Genomic DNA, 17,402 nt, shown 5'->3' on the forward strand with positions numbered 1-17,402 from the left:
AATATTTCTGAATCAAATGTTAAGGCAAAAGATGCCATTTTTCAGATATTTTACATTTTTGTACACGTGATGTATGTGTTCGTGCAGATTAGCAATGATAAGAAGCAATGGTTTATTCATTATTAGATATTCATCAGAGAATGCTGTTTCCTAAAATTTCCTAAAACAATATTCCAGTACCGATAATTACATTTGATCACAGCACAAATGAATCATTAGACACTGGTGAATATTATAGTATTGTATTTTTAATGTATGTCATATATTTCTCACATACATTTACTTTACCTTTATGGTATGTTTTCATCAATATTTAATTATTCCATCGTTATTATTCAATGACACATAAGCTTAAATGATGTCATTAGATTTTACTAAATACCTACTAGGCAAAGGAACTGAAATGCTTTATGAATTTTAAAATACATCAACTGCAAGATTGTTTAAATAGATTATACAATAAGTATATCCTGGATAATGTTAAGAAGCATATTTTATGTCGATGGCTACATTGAAAAAGAACCAGTATTCTTCATTTGATTGTTCACCCAATACTGTTTGTTGCTGATTATTGAAATATACCAAGGTATGATGGGTAAGTTGCAATTTTTTATGGCAAAATATTTTATCCCATAATGGAATCTGAATGGCCATTTTGGGGATGTGTCCTTCAATGATTTGATTACAGATGAGGTGAAGTGAAAATGGGGTTTAAGGTCGTGTTCAAGATTATTTATCACATTTTGTGATGTGCATGCAAGTGTGTGCGCGGCTGCTTGAACTCGTCTGGACTTGTGCTATTTTCAGGACAGTCGTTTTGTATTCCCACTAACCCTGTTTTTGAAAGCAGTCCATAAACCAAGTAACAAGAATTAAAAGGCCTTACTTTGGTTTACTTTCAGGTTCTACGCAATGTCCATCAGGCTAGCTCAGGATGCCCGTGTTGAGGAGGTGGATGGTAACACGTAATTTTGACAAAGGATGCATGACAACAGTGAGTGGAACAGGAGTGTGCACAGGAACAATTACTGGAGGCCATCACAAGGATTGTATCTCCCAAACACAGATAGAACAAGGGAGCCAAATGGAAGATCCACAGCTCAAGGTTTCTCAAGATACTCAGATAACTACCGACACAGGCACACAGACCAGAGATCACATGATTTCAAGTGGCATAATTACCCTAGGAGTCTATACCAGGGCACCTATAGTCAAAGTTTTGGAGCTGCAATACAACCTTCTATTCCTATGGCTCCAAGACATAGGAAAAGGAAGGGTAGAGACAGAGGTGGGAGTCGCCCATTTCCTTCTAAACTAGTTGAAAAGATTGCAGATGACAGCACTGCTGCTTCCACAGTTTCATCATCATCTTCATATACATCTTCATCACATAATAAACATTCAGCAAGCACTGTGTCATCAACAAAGCATCTATCTTCATCATTGAGTTCACACAAGTTCTTAGGTGCAAATCCTTCATCAAGGCCAGATGACAACGGTTCTAGAGGTGGTGAAAGTTCAAAGCAGGGATCTTCACTTAATGTGAAGCTTCATTCTGCTAATGTGCCAACTAGACCACCTGTTTCTTCATCAGGGACTATATCCAAATCTTCAACCTCATCCTCTTCCACTGCTGTTTCAACAGCAGCATCAACAAGTTCCTCATTATCTTCATTGTCAAGTTCAACTGAACTCCCAAAGTCCTTACCAAATATTGCTCAAACTTACTCTGTGTCAGTATCGTCAAATAATCTTCCCAAAGTAAAGATTCTGAAACACAGTTCTCCAGGTACTTCAAAGCCAATACCAATGTCAACTCTTGCCTACTGTGAGAGCATTCCTCACCTAAAAGACATACTACACAAAAGACCTGTAGTTATGCTTGAGAAATTGACAGAAAAACTCATCAGAATGAAACTGAAACACAATGGACTCTGTTTAAAGGGAAACTGGCGCAGTATGCTGCACAAGCAGCGTAAGAAAAAAACTGACAACCAGAAAAAAGAAGACAAAATACAGAAGAAAAAATCATTAAAGTTAATACTTTCAATGAATTCTAAGGGCATGATTGATAAGAAAAAAAACAAGCTAAAAAAAGACCATTCTAATCATAAAAATAATAAAAGTGAATTTTTGAATTCAGAAAACATCCTTGACACAAGAGATAGCAAAACGAGTTCATCACTCTTAGTTGACCCAAAGGTTATGTCACTTTCCCGTCCATTACAATCTGCATACAGCAATAATGCCTCCATGACCAAGATGCCTTTTAAACATTCAGGGAGAGTGATAAATCCATCCAAGACATTTCACCCCAAACCAACAGGACCCATGCCCAAACACATGCAAATGTTTGACCTGGATAAGCTGAGGACAAAACTGAAAGGTGCTAACTTTGGTGGTTCTGGCAGAAAGCCTGGGCCCTTCTTAAACACAAACTTAGATATGCATAATACTGAGTTGTTAAGATCATCAGAAGATGTTCCTGTGCTTATAAGTAAGTTTTCAGCACCCTCATCAGATACTACTGATATCATTAGTCCCATGTCAGGTTTGGATGACAACATGATTGTTAGAAGTGATGTGAGAGAGGATATGATTACTGATGATGGATCAGTAGGTTCTGACTCTGAACATAGTTGTCATTCTGACACACATGCTGAGAGCAATATAGGAAAGGAGATGGCTGCTGATGAAGAACACATTGATACTCAAAACACTGATCATAAAGGGAATGAAGTAAGTTGTGAGTGTGTCATTGATAAATGTGCTGCTGATTCATCTGGAGATGCTACTGACTTTCATAACCCTGAGGATCATGATCAGTCTGTAGGTGATTCTTCAGGTCCATCTGATAGCTGGCTTGTTGAAGAACCAGTTGTCCCTACAGAACCTGAGCTGTCTTCTGTGCCAACACTAGTACCAGAAACTGAGCGTAAATCTGTTGTTGATAGTGCTAAGGATATTTCAGATTTGATGAGCAAATCAGCAGATGGACTGGAAGAGAAGGGGTCATCGATTGAGATTGGTGAAGTTGAGGGGGATGTAAGTGATATGCACCAAGAGAGTAAATTGAAAGATATAATAGATAATGAAGTTGATTCTTCTTTGCAACCTGATGATGATTCTCCAATGGACAAGAAGGAGTGTTCTCTTGAAGAGAAAGATGATTATTTTCCTGATAAAATAAAACTTGTGTCACTGGACAAAGCAGAGGTAACAGACAAAGATGTTATTGACAGCACAGTTCCTGTTGACAATTCAGGGACTATTTCTGCAGACAATGATAAAGAAACTTTGTTCGAAACCAGAAGTGTAGATTGTAATCTACAGAGTTCAGATGGAATGGCAAAAGAAACATCCAGTACCTTGGAACAACAGTGCTCTGTTTCTAAGGACTCAAATGACAACGTAATGTTGGTGAACAATGATGACAGGAGTCAAGAAATTGGAAGCCCAAGAGAAAGTATATGTGAGAAAGAGGAATTGAGTTCTCAGCAAAGTGTTCCTTTGAGTAGTCAGGAAAGAGACCCTGTTCTTTATGACAATGAGGCAAACAGTGCATCAGGCACCTTGGTTGACAATGCTGTGAAATCCCCTCATTCACTGACTGATATTTGCCACGGGTTCCTGAAAAAGCAGGACATGCATTTTAGATTGCCAAGTTCAGAAGGCAATGTGGACACTGAAGCTACCAAGGTTCAAGTCGATGGAGAAAATGCATCTGCAACATCATTGGAAAACCCAGAAACTAATTTGAATAATGAAGAAAGAGAAAGTAATTCTCAGTGCCTTACTGATAAATCTAATAAAGATGCTATGGCTGTTGACTTAAGAAGTGATGTGGCCATTGATCTATCCAGTTCCAGGACTGATGATGATTTGTCACCAGTGTGCATTATTTCATCTGTGGAAAGTGGTGCTCATATCTATTTCAGTGAATCTGATTCTGATCTCAAACCAAACACCAAGACTGATGAACAGAAAGAGATGCAAATGAGTGGTCAAACTTCCTTGGCAACCTCTTCACAGTCACAAAGTATTACATCAGAAACTATTGTTACAAACACTGCAAGTTCGACAGCCATTATTCCTAATACAGAGCAATCTAGACATGATACCATTACTCCTACATCTAGTGGTATTCAAGATTTCTTTTCTGCTGGACTAGTATCAAATTCTTATCCGGTGATAGTGACTTCCTCAATTCCAGTGTATCCCATTCCAGATGTAAGCTCTGTGATCCAGCCTATCTTACTAACTTCCCAAAGCACAAATTTGGCCAGGCAGTCTGCCCCTATGCCAACGACAAAAGAATCTAAGTTGGCATCTAAGCCAAGGCCTATCAGGCCGAAAGGAACTGAGCCAAATAGTTTTGTTCAGATGCCAGTTCCAAAAGTCCCATCATTTCCTATGTTCCTTCCAACAATTCCATCTGCTTTCCCACCAGAGACATATAATGACAATACACATAATGATGGCTACACTGTGGATATTCATTTATCTGGTAGTACACAAACTATGCAAAACAAGCATGAACATTCAGGTAATAATGCTGATACAAATAAACAAGCTACAGCAGCAACTGCTGAATTTTCTGATCGCCCAACCAGTGACATTATTGATGCATCTGACAGTCATTCATTGACTGAGCCAGAAGAAGTTCAAACGTTGAACAGTAACCCTACTGTTCAGGAAGCACCCATGTTTTCAGATGGTACTCTCATTAATGACAAAGCATTATCACCAGATATGATAAACAATGATGTGTGCCAAAAGCTAATGACTCAGGGTCAAATGGCTAGGGTTGTCTCAGATCTTGATGTTATGCATTATGATGATGAACCACCAGTGCTAGAAACAGTAAACAACTCTGACTACTGGGTAATAGGTGAGCCCAGTCAGTTGACCAAAATCCAACCGGTTGGTTCTGATGCACCAACTAATTTGTCTGAGCAAGATTTGCAACTAACTGAGTCTCTGTCAGAGTCCACAACATCTGTTGTTAGTGAATATCATTCATCTGAAGCAGAAAAGGAGGATCAGTCATACATATTTGTGGTTGCTGAGTCAGAATCAAGTGCCAACAACTCTACTAACCCTAGTAACAATGAAGCTACTGAACACTGCATAAAATCACAATTTGAAACAAGTGGACAAGTTTCGCAAGAAAGGGTTGAGGTGGGAAGGTTGAATTTGAGACGAGCACATACAGAAGATTCTGACGATAGCGATGCAACTTTGATATACTCATGTGATGAGGAAAACACATACTTTGAGGAGATATTCCAGGAGCCAGAGGGGCCAACCTGGCCTAGAAATGCCCCCTGGACTGATAACGAAGATGACAAGAACCCTCTATATGAAGGAAAGCTTGTGATTGTGTCAGATGTTCCTGAAGATCGTGATGGTGAGAGTACCTCTGACACCAACACGAGCAATGAAAGGTTATCATTAATCATAACAACATTGAGGAAAGACCTTGAGGAAAAGAAAACTGATAGGAGACAAGCTGAAAAGGAAGGGGAGAAGGACAAGGAAGATGTTACTCCAAGTACCAAAGTTTCAAAAGGAAAAGGGAAGAGAAAGAAACCTGTGAAACCCAGGAAAAGAGCAACAATACGTTCTCTGGACTCATCTGTTCCAAAGGAAGCAGAAGGCACTCCGAGAAGGAAAAAGTCTACTTCTAAGCATAGAAAGACTTTAATTGTGACGATACAAAGGAGAAATTTAGCCAAATGTACTACAACTTCAGAGACATCTGAAAATGTACCTGAAGTACAAGCAACTGCTGCAGAAACAGATGCCAAAGCTAAGGTCAAGGGAAATCAAAGAAAGGTGAAAAAGACAAGACGTAAGATTAAGCGGAGGCTGACTGCAAAGAGACGGAAGAAAAAAGTGTCGGCACCAAGTGTTGAGACAGTTGCAGATGAAGACATTGCTAAAGAAGAAGCAAAGGAGACTGAGGAAAAAAAGCCAGTCAGCAAGCCAAGGAGAACTATGACCCAAAAAAGGAGAGTGACAAAACAAGGAAGACGAAAGAAAATGACAGAGGCTACAACTGTAAAGAAAGAGAGAGAGCCAGAGGAAAAAGTTGAAAAGACAGATAGCGATGGTAAGTTCCTTCAACATGAATAACACATATTACACAGATTCTTTTATATCCATAGTATTTTGAATACGATGTAGTGCAGATTAGAGACTCAAGGTATTGCTGTGTGTGCCTCACATGAAGAGGATGTCCTAAGGAAAATTAAATGCAGGTAATGCAGTTGTCCGTAGTCGGTTTAACTGAAGTTTCCCACTATGATTGATGGTCTAATCTAGGACAAATACCCCTGTTTGTTGTGCATTGTTGCAGGTTTCTGTATGTATCCAGAAGGTGCTGTTAAGTCTGGGAACATGTCATTATTATCTTGACCATTACACTTAGATAAACGATGATAATCAGCAAGATTACCTGACCTTGTTGCTTGGTGACATTATCTATGACTGAATGATACAGACATAGAAGACCTTTCAATAGCTTTTGTAACAGCACAGCAACTTTGCAAAGATATTGCATGAATGGTGGCTGATATTAACACTCTTATCATCACCTCTGAGGCTGGAAGATTTGTAACTTTGTGTTCTAGACAATCGTTTAACTATACTCCAGTTGTTAACAACACAATCTCTCACATAATGCCTATCCTATCTTGAAGACCAGTCCCTACTTTACAGATAACATGTTTGCATAGTGTTGGAGGCAGGTATGTTTACATACATAGGCTAGGCTGACTATCATCAAATATTTCTCATTGTAGTGTAATTTTGCAGTTGTTGTTTACTCCAGGGTTCTATGGTTTTGCTATGCAATAAGATGATATTTTATGGTTTTACTCAGCTGGTTAATTTCAACATGTAAGTTGATGCATAGCTGTGTTTCTTTACTAAAATAGCAACCCCGCTAGAACTTGCCTGACAAGGTGCTGCATTTTGCTTTATATTTTTACAGCCATGATGTATAAACTATTCAAACATTACATTGAATTAATCTTTTGATGGCCCAGGATCTACGTTTCTGACATATCCTTTACTTATATCACAGGTCAAGGATGTTCTCAAGGTCATATAATCTAAGCAATTTATTTCTATTATATAACTTGTATATTCTGTAGGTGAAAGATTTCATATGTATATGTAATTTGGATACAAAGGTGTCAGTACTATTTGCTTATTCGGTTCCAATCTCTTTGAAGGACATTCCTGAGGTGGGTGTGTTGGATTTCTTCAGAAGTGTTTTTGGCCTATTGCATGGGGGGATAATATGTTTTGATTGAATTTATGTGTTGTATTAGGTATTAAAATAGGTACTAGATCACTGATATTTCACAGTTAAGATAACAGTTATATAGGTCAAGGTCGAATTGTCATTAAAGGCTACAGTGTTATCAAATCTTGTAAATCCAACTAGTTATCTAAATGTATAGTGTACAAATAACTATTTGTGTATCTTCCATATATCTTTTCCTGACTTTAGCATTGAACTAAATCTATCACTTTAGTTTTGTCCTGTGAAAGTCAAGGTCACAATGATGATCTTCATTTTGGTTCACATCTGGTACATGACTTGAATTCAATACTGGCATGATAGAGCAGAATTATTAAAATCATGACAATCTTCAAGAATGTCCTGATGCAATTTGCATGATGCAAAAGTGCTAGAAGTTTACATGATTTTGGGGGGGCAGGGTGGCCCAGTCGTCTAAGCCCGTGCTCGTGGGTTTCACCGAGGTGGTAAACGTCTGAGACCTACATCACTTCGGGCTTTCCTCCCACATTAAGCTGACACGCCGTGATATGACTGGAATACTGTTAAACCCAACTCACTCACTCACTCACTCACTACATGATTTTGGTGTTATTTGGTGACTTAATTCACAGCAGATGGGTATTTATAAAGTTTGTTTTATTGAAATGATGACATAGAAATTTTAAACAAATGACATTGATTCATATTGAAGAGACATATGTTTGAATTATTTCTTTTTTGTAGGGGCCATAGCTTTTATATGCAATATCATTTATACACAATAAAGAGGACTATCTGAGAAAAGAATAATACTGCTAAAAATACTGTAGATACAATATTGCAGAAAGTATCGTTTCAAAATCCATATTGCACTGGACTAGTATTTCAATAATACTGTTTACCTCCAGTGATCACAGGAAATAAAGAAATAATAGCCATGCTCAATGGAACAAACACTATCTTATCAAAGGTTAGGAACCTATTATCTGATTTTTGTCTATCCACCTTGCATTTTGTGTTTTGTGTAAGACAAAGCCTTTGTCTCCTTGTTATTAGTGTAAGCTTTGACTGCTAGTGCTAGATGGACATTCATTCATCACAATAGTTAGCAGAAAACTAAATTGAGAAAAACTCTAAAAGAATGTTAGAATAAAGTAAGAAAACCCTTTGCGTATTATTTTTGTGTCCTGCTCCATCATTTGCACCCATCACAATCTGATGGACAAGTTGTTTAAAGTGAAATGAGCAGAATGCCTATGGTAGTCAATTGTCCATCTAAAGTCATGATATTTAGATAAGGTTTCTCATTTCCTAAACCATTCTTTTTTCTAAACACAGACATTAATCGAAACATGATACAGATCTCTCTGAATATTTATGACTTCAGCAAGTGAACCTGAACCAAACTTTATATTTCCATGCAGAATTTCTAAGATAACCTTCTTGATGGACCTGTTATCAGCAGTTGTTTTGATTACAATAAAAAATTTATGCTAACATATGTTGATCCTTGCCTTTTAGCCCACGCCACGAAAGGGTATATAGGAACGGAGTTCATCCGTCCTTCTGTCTGCTTCTCAAAGGGGACAAATTTTCCCAAAAACTGCTTACGTCAGAGAAATGGAATTTTACACACTGATATCACTGGTCATGATCTCAAATGAGTTCGAAAATTGGTGTCATTCATTAAGTTATGGGACTTGCTCCGTGCTTCTCCGTGAAATGGGGACAAGTTTTCTCAGAAACTACTCAAGTGAGTTATGGCCCTTGATCCATGTTATTTTACTTGGTGCATAGTGTCTGCAATGGGTACAAGTTTTCTCTGAAACTACTGCAGTTAGCTTATCCAAGAGATTGATGTTTTTTTCTGATGTCATAAAACGGCCCAAGTGCCTATCTCTATCTCTTCTGAAGGCTTTATGGGACTCTTTTTTCATAGTGAATATTCACTACTATATCAAAAAACAAAATTCTAATGTGCCCCAAGGAGGGGCATCATGATAATGCTGTTTTCTTGCTTATGCCGTCTCTTATGAGTTCTAAGTTGAGTGGGGAATGAAGAGATGGCCTAGTGGTCCAAGGTTTGCTGATCACACTGAAAGGTAGGGTTCCATCCCCAACATGCATACAATGTGTAAGGTCCATTGCCGCAATTGTGCTGGAATATTGCTGAATTCCTCTGTCAATTTTTTCACACTCATAACAAGGGTCAATGACATTGGTAAGACTTAAGTCTTTGATAGGCATTTAATAGTTGCAAGAACATGAATACTTGATGATTTTTTTGGATAACAACTTTTATTCTTTGTCATGACATTAGTAGCTCTGAAATGTCATGACAAAGAATAACAGAATATCCCTAAAAACTGTCATGTATTCATGACACTAGTAAGGTCATAAGTTACACTAAAACCCTGATGATGACACACAGTATATAATCACCTCCTTGTTGAACTGATCTACCAAAATAGGATTCTTATTTTATGTGACAAACAAATTCCAGAATAGATCCCCATTGTCTCATAGTTGAATCCAATAAATAATACAGCCAAGAGATAATAAAACATGGGCAATTGAAAAATTGTCCAGTTTTGGTGATACAAGAATATGATACCTAAAAATGAATTCCCATGATCTAAACATAGGGTCCAGAAAATGTAGTTCTCAGCTTTGGGGTGATCTAAACATAGGGTCCAGAAAATGTAGTTCTCAGCTTTGGGGTGATCTAAACATAGGGTCCAGAAAATGTAGTTCTCAGCTTTAAAGTTATCAAAACATAGGGTCCAGAAAATGTAGTCCTCCGCTTTGGGGTGATCTAAACATAGGGTCCAGAAAATGTAGTTCTCAGCTTAGGGGTGATCTAAACATAGGGTCCAGAAAATGTAGTTCTCAGCTTTAAAGTGATCAAAACATAGGGTCCAGAAAATGTAGTCCTCCGCTTTGGAGTGATCTAAACATAGAGTCCAGAAAATGTAGTCCTTAGCTTTGGGTAAACTAAACATAGGGTCCAGAAAATGTAGTTCTAAGCTTTGGGGTGATCTAAACATAGGGTCCAGAAAATGTAGTTCTCAGCTTAGGGGTGATCTAAACATAGGGTCCAGAAAATGTAGTCCTCAGCTTTGGGGTGAACTAAACATAGGGTCCAGAAAATGTAGTTCTAAGCTTTGGTGTGAACTAAACATAGGGTCCAGAAAATGTAGTTTTAAGCTTTGGGGTGATCTAAACATAGGGTCCAGAAAATGTAGTCGTCAGCTTTAGGGTGATCTAAACATAGGGTCCAGAAAATGTAGTTCTCAGCTTAGGGGTGATCTAAAGATAGGGTTCAGAAAATGTAGTCCTCAGTTTTGGGGTGAACTAAACATAGGTTCCAGAAAATGTAGTCCTTAGCTTTGGGGTGAACTAAACATAGGGTCCAGAAAATGTAGTTCTAAGCTTTGGGGTGATCTAAACATAGGGTCCAGAAAATGTAGTCCTCAGCTTAGGGGTGATCTAAACATAGGGTCCAGAAAATGTAGTTCTCAGCTTAGGGGAGAACTAAACATAGGGTCCAGAAAATGTAGTTCTCAGCTTAGGGGTTATCTAAACATAGGGTCCAGAAAATGTAGTCCTCAGCTTTGGGGTGATCTAAACATAGGGTCCAGAAATGTAGTTCTCAGCTTTGGGGTGATCTAAACATAGGGTCCAGAAAATGTAGTTCTCAGCTTAGGGGTGATCTAAACATAGGGTCCAGAAAAGGTAGTCCTTAGCTTTGGTGTGAACTAAACATAGGGTCCAGAAAATGTAGTTCTAAGCTTTGGGGTGAACTAAACATAGGGTCCAGAAAATGTAGTTCTAAGCTTTTGGGTGATCTAAACATAGGGTCCAGAAAATGTAGTCGTCAGCTTTAGGGTGATCTAAACATTGGGTCCAGAAAATGTAGTTCTCAGCTTAGGGGTGATCTAAACATAGGGTCCAGAAAATGTAGTCCTCAGCTTTGGGGTGATCTAAACATAGGGTCCAGAAAATGTAGTTCTCAGCTTAGGGGAGAACTAAACATAGGGTCCAGAAAATGTAGTCCTCAGCTTTGGGGTGATCTAAACATAGGGTCCAGAAATGCAGTCATTGCCTTAATGTGAACTGGAATTGGATTCTACAACCTTGATGTGAACTGTTCTCAGCCTAGAGGTGATCTAAACATAGAATGCCCGAAAATGTATTTCCAGCATTGAGGTGACATAAAATTAGTGTTCTAGCCCTGAGGTGACCTAAACATATGATGCCTGAAATTGTATTCCACAGCCTTTAGATGATCATGATGAGTAATTGAGATTCTATGCAAGACAGTATTGTAATGCATTTTTAATGGCTTTTGAAATACTCTATCAAATTATTGTGTATTCATGTAAAAATGATAAAACAAGAAGGAAAAGATGAGAGCCAAAAATAATTGGCTGAACTAGAGAGTGTTAAATGTTAATATTCTCATGGTCAGACATGGTCATGTCCATAGACATAGAATGTCATTCAGGCCAGACCACCTCTGTGGTTTAGTGGTAGAGCGTCCGCACGGATTGCGGAAGGTCATTGGTTCAATCCCCAGCGGCGTCATACCAAAAGATGTTAAAAGATGGTTACTGTGTCTGACGCATGGCATAAAGGGGCTAAAACAAAGAATGGTCAGCTCAAAGTCAGTATACTGTGTCTGAGTGGTGTATTCATGTTAAACTGTGGCATTGTATCTCAGTGGGCTAAGACTGTAAATCGGCATCATTTTGGACTAGTACAAGCAGCGCCTCCCCCCCCCCACACACACACACACACATGCACAAGCATGCACGTGGCTATATAAGTGCAATAATCTTTTCTGTGACGTTAAACCAAATTTCACCTCACCTCATTCAGGCCAAGAGCAGGTAACCCAGGTCTGTCAACAGTAAGACTATGGTGTAAGGGAAATAACTGTTGTAGAGATGCCAGTGCTCATTTTCAAATGAAGCTACAAAGAGATAATATCTATATGAATAAATACCAGTGATATGGAATGCATGATGAATAACTGACTGTTGGGAGTACATTTTGAAGGTTGTGAGTTTGGTTACAGTTACTGCTGATATATATGTAATATGTTAATAAATATCAATGTATATCTTATAACAGCACCTTTTGTAACTAGTTTACTCTGACAACAATAATGCACACACACACACACACACACTCACACACAAACACATACAGTCACACTCACTCACTCACTCACTCACTCGAACCCCATTTCACCTCACTTTATATAAAGTCAACTTGTTGACATTGCAAACAAGAAAGTCTGGTCCGCTCATAGGCAGTAAACTGCAGCAAGGTATCTCAGTGGGCAAGCACTATAAAATTGGCAGGAGTCGGGACCAGTACAAAAGGCCACACACACACTAAAACATGTGCTTGCACATTGCTATATAAGTGCAATAATCTTGAATGCAATGTTAAATCCCATTTCACCTCATTGAACTGAACTGAAGTGAACCAAAACGAACCAACGAATAGACAACTTTCCAGTTGACATGTTTAATATTGAGTTGTTTATAATTTTATTTTAACCAACAGTTCCCCCTGGTGAAGATGAGGAAAACACAAAATTTGATGGATGCACTAAATCTCTGTTGAGAGTTAGGCGTTATTGTAATTATATCACTGTAATTGTTTTTATGGAATGGGATACTGGTCACGGATACAGTTGGAAGAAGATTTGATCCAGGTGTAAGAGCATATTAATTTCAAACTAGTATTGTAGGCAAACATGGTTTCTGACAAGTTATGGTATATAGGCTCGCATAATGCAATTTTTATTCAAAATGTTTGATATTTACAATACAGCATCACACACGGCCAACAATATCTACATGTCAATTTTGTTATTGGATTGTAATTTGTGCATACTTATCTCCCTTTGTGATGGCAGATGATATGCTTTTAGTCAAAAAGACTCAACATTGCACCCGATTGACATTATATTTTAAATAAATACAGGCAGCATGCTTTTTTACATCGAAATAAAATATCATGGTATGTTTTTTGGATGATGGCTAGAAAAAACATTTGGTTTGTTTTATAATCTCAGCCTGTTCAAAGCCATAAAAGGTTGATTCGGTTTTTCAGTTATTTAGTTGATATACATATTATATCAGCTTAAGCATTTTGCTCCACCATGTGAGGTACTTCCTATCAGAAATATTGATCAAACCTCAGACGTTTATTAATTATATATGGCAGCCAAACAATTTTTTTATATTTTCTTGAAGGTCAACCATTATCTCAGATTGATTTTACGATTTGTTTAATCCAAGAGAATTTGATTACATAGTGTGTTTGTTTTAGGATGGATTATTTGTTGGCACACAAGAGTAATAAGAAGAACCATCACATCTATATGGATTTCAGATGCTTTTGTACAAACACATCATCTTTTTGAAATCTTGAAATATCAAAATGGAAACAAATGCACCGATTTAACCAGGATAATATTAGCATGTTGGACAGTGACATAAATAATGCTTAATGTCTTTAGTTGGAATACAGGATTCAGTTGCTCAAGAATATAAGTTCATTTGTGCAGTTATTTTTTTCCATGATGTTATCTATCTGTAATACATTTATGGCTGATTTTTGCCGAACATTTATGCTCTCTTAATATTTGTAATTGATCAACAGAAATGGCAGAACTTTTACTTTGATCAACTAAGAGGTGTGCCTAAAAAATCCAGTTACATTTTGAGTAGCCAGGGAAAGTGACATTTCAAAATCTTTAGTCTGACCAAAATTTTGCCATGGGCTAGCGATGGCAGCTAATTCTCATACTGGCATGATCCATAACATCGTATTTCTATGTCATATAATTTATGATTGGCTAAAGTTCCAAGTTTTCATAGATTTCATTTTAGAATATGTGAGTAAATGTGGGCCACGGTCAACATCTTTCCAGCTATATTATAGCAAGCTGTAAATATCTGAGTCCCGGACAGGCAAACCAGTGATTGACAGCATGAGCAACAATCCATGCCATCAAACACGGTGACATCAAGGTTCAGAAGTGCCTTGATGTTGTCAGTCTGGCCTTCAAATGGACTTAACACGCATCAAATGCTTTGAATTTGGCAAACGTTGTTATTTCTGTTTTTAAATTAATATATAACAATTCTAATGATTTTTAATAATTCATGATGACATCAGTTATCAAATGAAGGCCAGATATGGCCTTGGATTTGTTGTCTAACCATGATATTATACACTATCAGCCAGGGCTCATGTTTTGACCATCTGGACTTACAAGAAAAACTGGGGACTTGGGAACCTTTTCTGCCCTATAGTCTGAACAAGGTTGATAATTAAGAGGTAGCTATACCTTCATGACCCTCTGTCTCATGTTTTAGTCATATGAAAGATCAAGTTATTTTCAAACTTATTCACTGTAGAAGTAATTTATAAAAGTGAGCAGTGATGAACAGAGATCATATTTGATATTTGATGTGATAGTGAAGCAGGTACAGGGGTCAGGGAACATTTATGGTTTGTGGTGCTGAAATGAAATTTATGTTTCATTGATGACTTTGGAAGGTTGGCACCACCATGTAAGTTGCCTCAAACTGCTGTTCAGGGCCCAGTTCCACAAAGTGATCTTAACGCTTATAAAGATGATCATAACTCCCATACTTTAACATCGACTTATGACTGTTGTAGCGCTAAGACAATTGTAACTCCCATACTAAAAGTATGGGAGTTAAGATCATCTTAACGCTAGACTTAATGCGGCAGTCATAGCACAATGACGATTGTAACTCCTTAGCTTTAACATAGACTTTGGGCAGCCATTGTGCTAAAACGATTGTTACTCGCTTAATTTATACCATAGACTTTGAGTGTCTTAGAGCTAAGGTTACCATAACTCCCAAACTTTAACATAGGCTTAATGCGGCAGCCGTAGTGCTACTAGCCCTTTGTGAAACTGGTCCCTGGATGGTATGTCTTGGACATGCTGGAACCTGGTGATCATTGTTAACTTCAAATCCCTGATAATGATTCTTGGTTTTGTCAGCACCAAATCCATGCTTGTGGATTTGAGCACAGTGGTAAACATCCAAGACTGCAAAAAGCTTATATGTTCAAAGCAGTGGTAAACCAAACTGACCCACTCATTCCCTTTATTTGATGAAAAGGTTAGTTGGCAGTGCTTCCATAGCTATAATGACCATCCATTTTTTTAAATGTGCACTTGTTGAAAATGGTTCCTAAAGACATAGTTCCAGAACTGAATATATAAAGCTTTATACACTGACGAATTCTGTTTTTAGTTTAATCAAAGTGTATTACTCATCTTTGGTTATGGACATCTGACTGGTCTGAAGAAGATAATTCACTGTGCTGTGAGTTGTATCCCTTAGCAATGACCTGCAATAGGTTTGAAGCACAAGTCTTCTACCCCGAACTCATCTTCCCGAGGCAAGAGAGTTAACTTCGTAAACTGTCCTGCAGATTTCGGTCGATTGCGGGATTTGCACAGCATGTGCACCGACACCTCGTTGTCAACAGATATTTTCAAGATCGTTTCAAGTTTTCAATCAAGGTGGTCACATGATTTGATGCACCTTGCAATGTAAGACCCGTTTTATCACAATATTGATCTTGATTATTGATCAGAACGTCTTGACTGCGCACCGCCATTTTGTTTGAAACTAATGCAAGTGATACGAGAGGTGGAATTTGATTGGTCCATAGGATAGGCAGAGAAGGGACATAACTCGTAATAGCCACTGGTGGCGCTACGATCGAGCCCAGGAATTCCAGCCTAGTTCAGCAAGGGTGGAAACTGGACTTTTAAAGTCAGTTAACTCACTTGCCTCGGGAAGATGCCCCGAACTTGGCTCTTCGCATCATTTCTTGTACAGTTTTGTGTTATTGTACGACATCTTATTAACTAAGGTAATCCTAGACTTCACTAGACTTGGGCTTATGACTAGTTGCTAAAGTCATAGACTGCAGATGTGATACTTGATTTGTGCCATTGTTCAGTCCTAGAGGGCTTTGGGTTTCCCAAACACATCAACTTGACATACTGTGAAATATCAACATGATGGTGGGGTAGCCTAGTGGTTAATGCATTCGCTCGTGACACTGAGGCCCTGGGTTCATGCCCCACAAGGGTACAGTGTGTGAAACCCATGTCTGGTGTCTCTGTGATGTTGCTGGAAAAAGCGGCCTAAAACCATTCTCAGATGTACTCACTCAATCAGTGGTCACCTGCATGTAATTCACCTGTTTGTATCTGTTCACACTGTAATTACCTGGTGACGTAATCCTATGCATCTTACTTATATTAAGTGTTGATATTTAATAAACAACATAACCTTTCAACAATATAATTATTATCTCCCACCCCAACGAAGTTGGCAGGGGATATTGAAATGGGTTCCGTCCGTCCGTGCATGTGTGCGTGCGTCCTGAAATCGTGTCTGGAGCGTAACTCAGAAACCGTTAAATATTTCTCTACGAAACTTTGCATGTCTATCAGATTCATGCTGAACTAATGCCTTTTGCTATTTAGGAATTTTATAAATTTGTATTTTTTTACATTTCCATGGCAACAAGTTTGACTTAGGTTCTATAAGTTTGGTGTTCATTTCTGGAGCATAACTCAAAACCCATTCAATACTTTCTTACAAAACTTTACATGTCTACCAGACACATACTGAACTGAAGCCTTTTGCTATGTAGGAATTTTTATTTTTTTTACATTTCCATTGCAATAAGTTGGACATAGGTTCTATAAGGGTGGTGTTCGTTTCCGGAGCGTAACACAAAAACTGTTAAATACTTTCTTACAAAACTTTGCATGTCTACCAGGCAAATACTGATCTGGTGCCTTTTGATATTTAACACTATTAGAATTTTTAAGTGTTTATGTTTCCATGACAACAAGTTAGATTAAAGTTTTAATATAGGGTGGAATGTAACAAATAAACTGTTAAATATTTCCTTGCCAAACATTGCATGTCTATATATAAAGGGCATATTGAAATGGTGCCATTTGATATTAAGGAGCTTTAGAAATGTTTATTTTAGAATTTCCAAGCAGCTATTTTGA

General features: G+C 38.0%; 1 protein-coding gene across 3 annotated transcripts in view; it reads left to right on the top strand.

Moving 5' to 3' along the window:
* Positions 1 to 17,402, top strand: part of LOC124114062 — a 172,096-nt gene that overhangs the window by 108,062 nt on the left and 46,632 nt on the right. For all 3 annotated transcript variants that reach the window (XM_046474600.2, XM_046474603.2, XM_046474601.2), the window contains one exon: positions 903 to 6,115. In XM_046474600.2, the coding sequence (XP_046330556.2) occupies positions 982 to 6,115 (5,134 nt within the window). In that variant the 5' untranslated portion in view covers positions 903 to 981. The remainder of the gene's footprint in view (positions 1 to 902; positions 6,116 to 17,402) is intronic.

This window comes from Haliotis rufescens, unplaced genomic scaffold (genome assembly GCF_023055435.1).
Source record: "Haliotis rufescens isolate VD_foot unplaced genomic scaffold, xgHalRufe1.0.p SCAF_15, whole genome shotgun sequence".
NCBI lineage: Eukaryota > Metazoa > Mollusca > Gastropoda > Lepetellida > Haliotidae > Haliotis > Haliotis rufescens.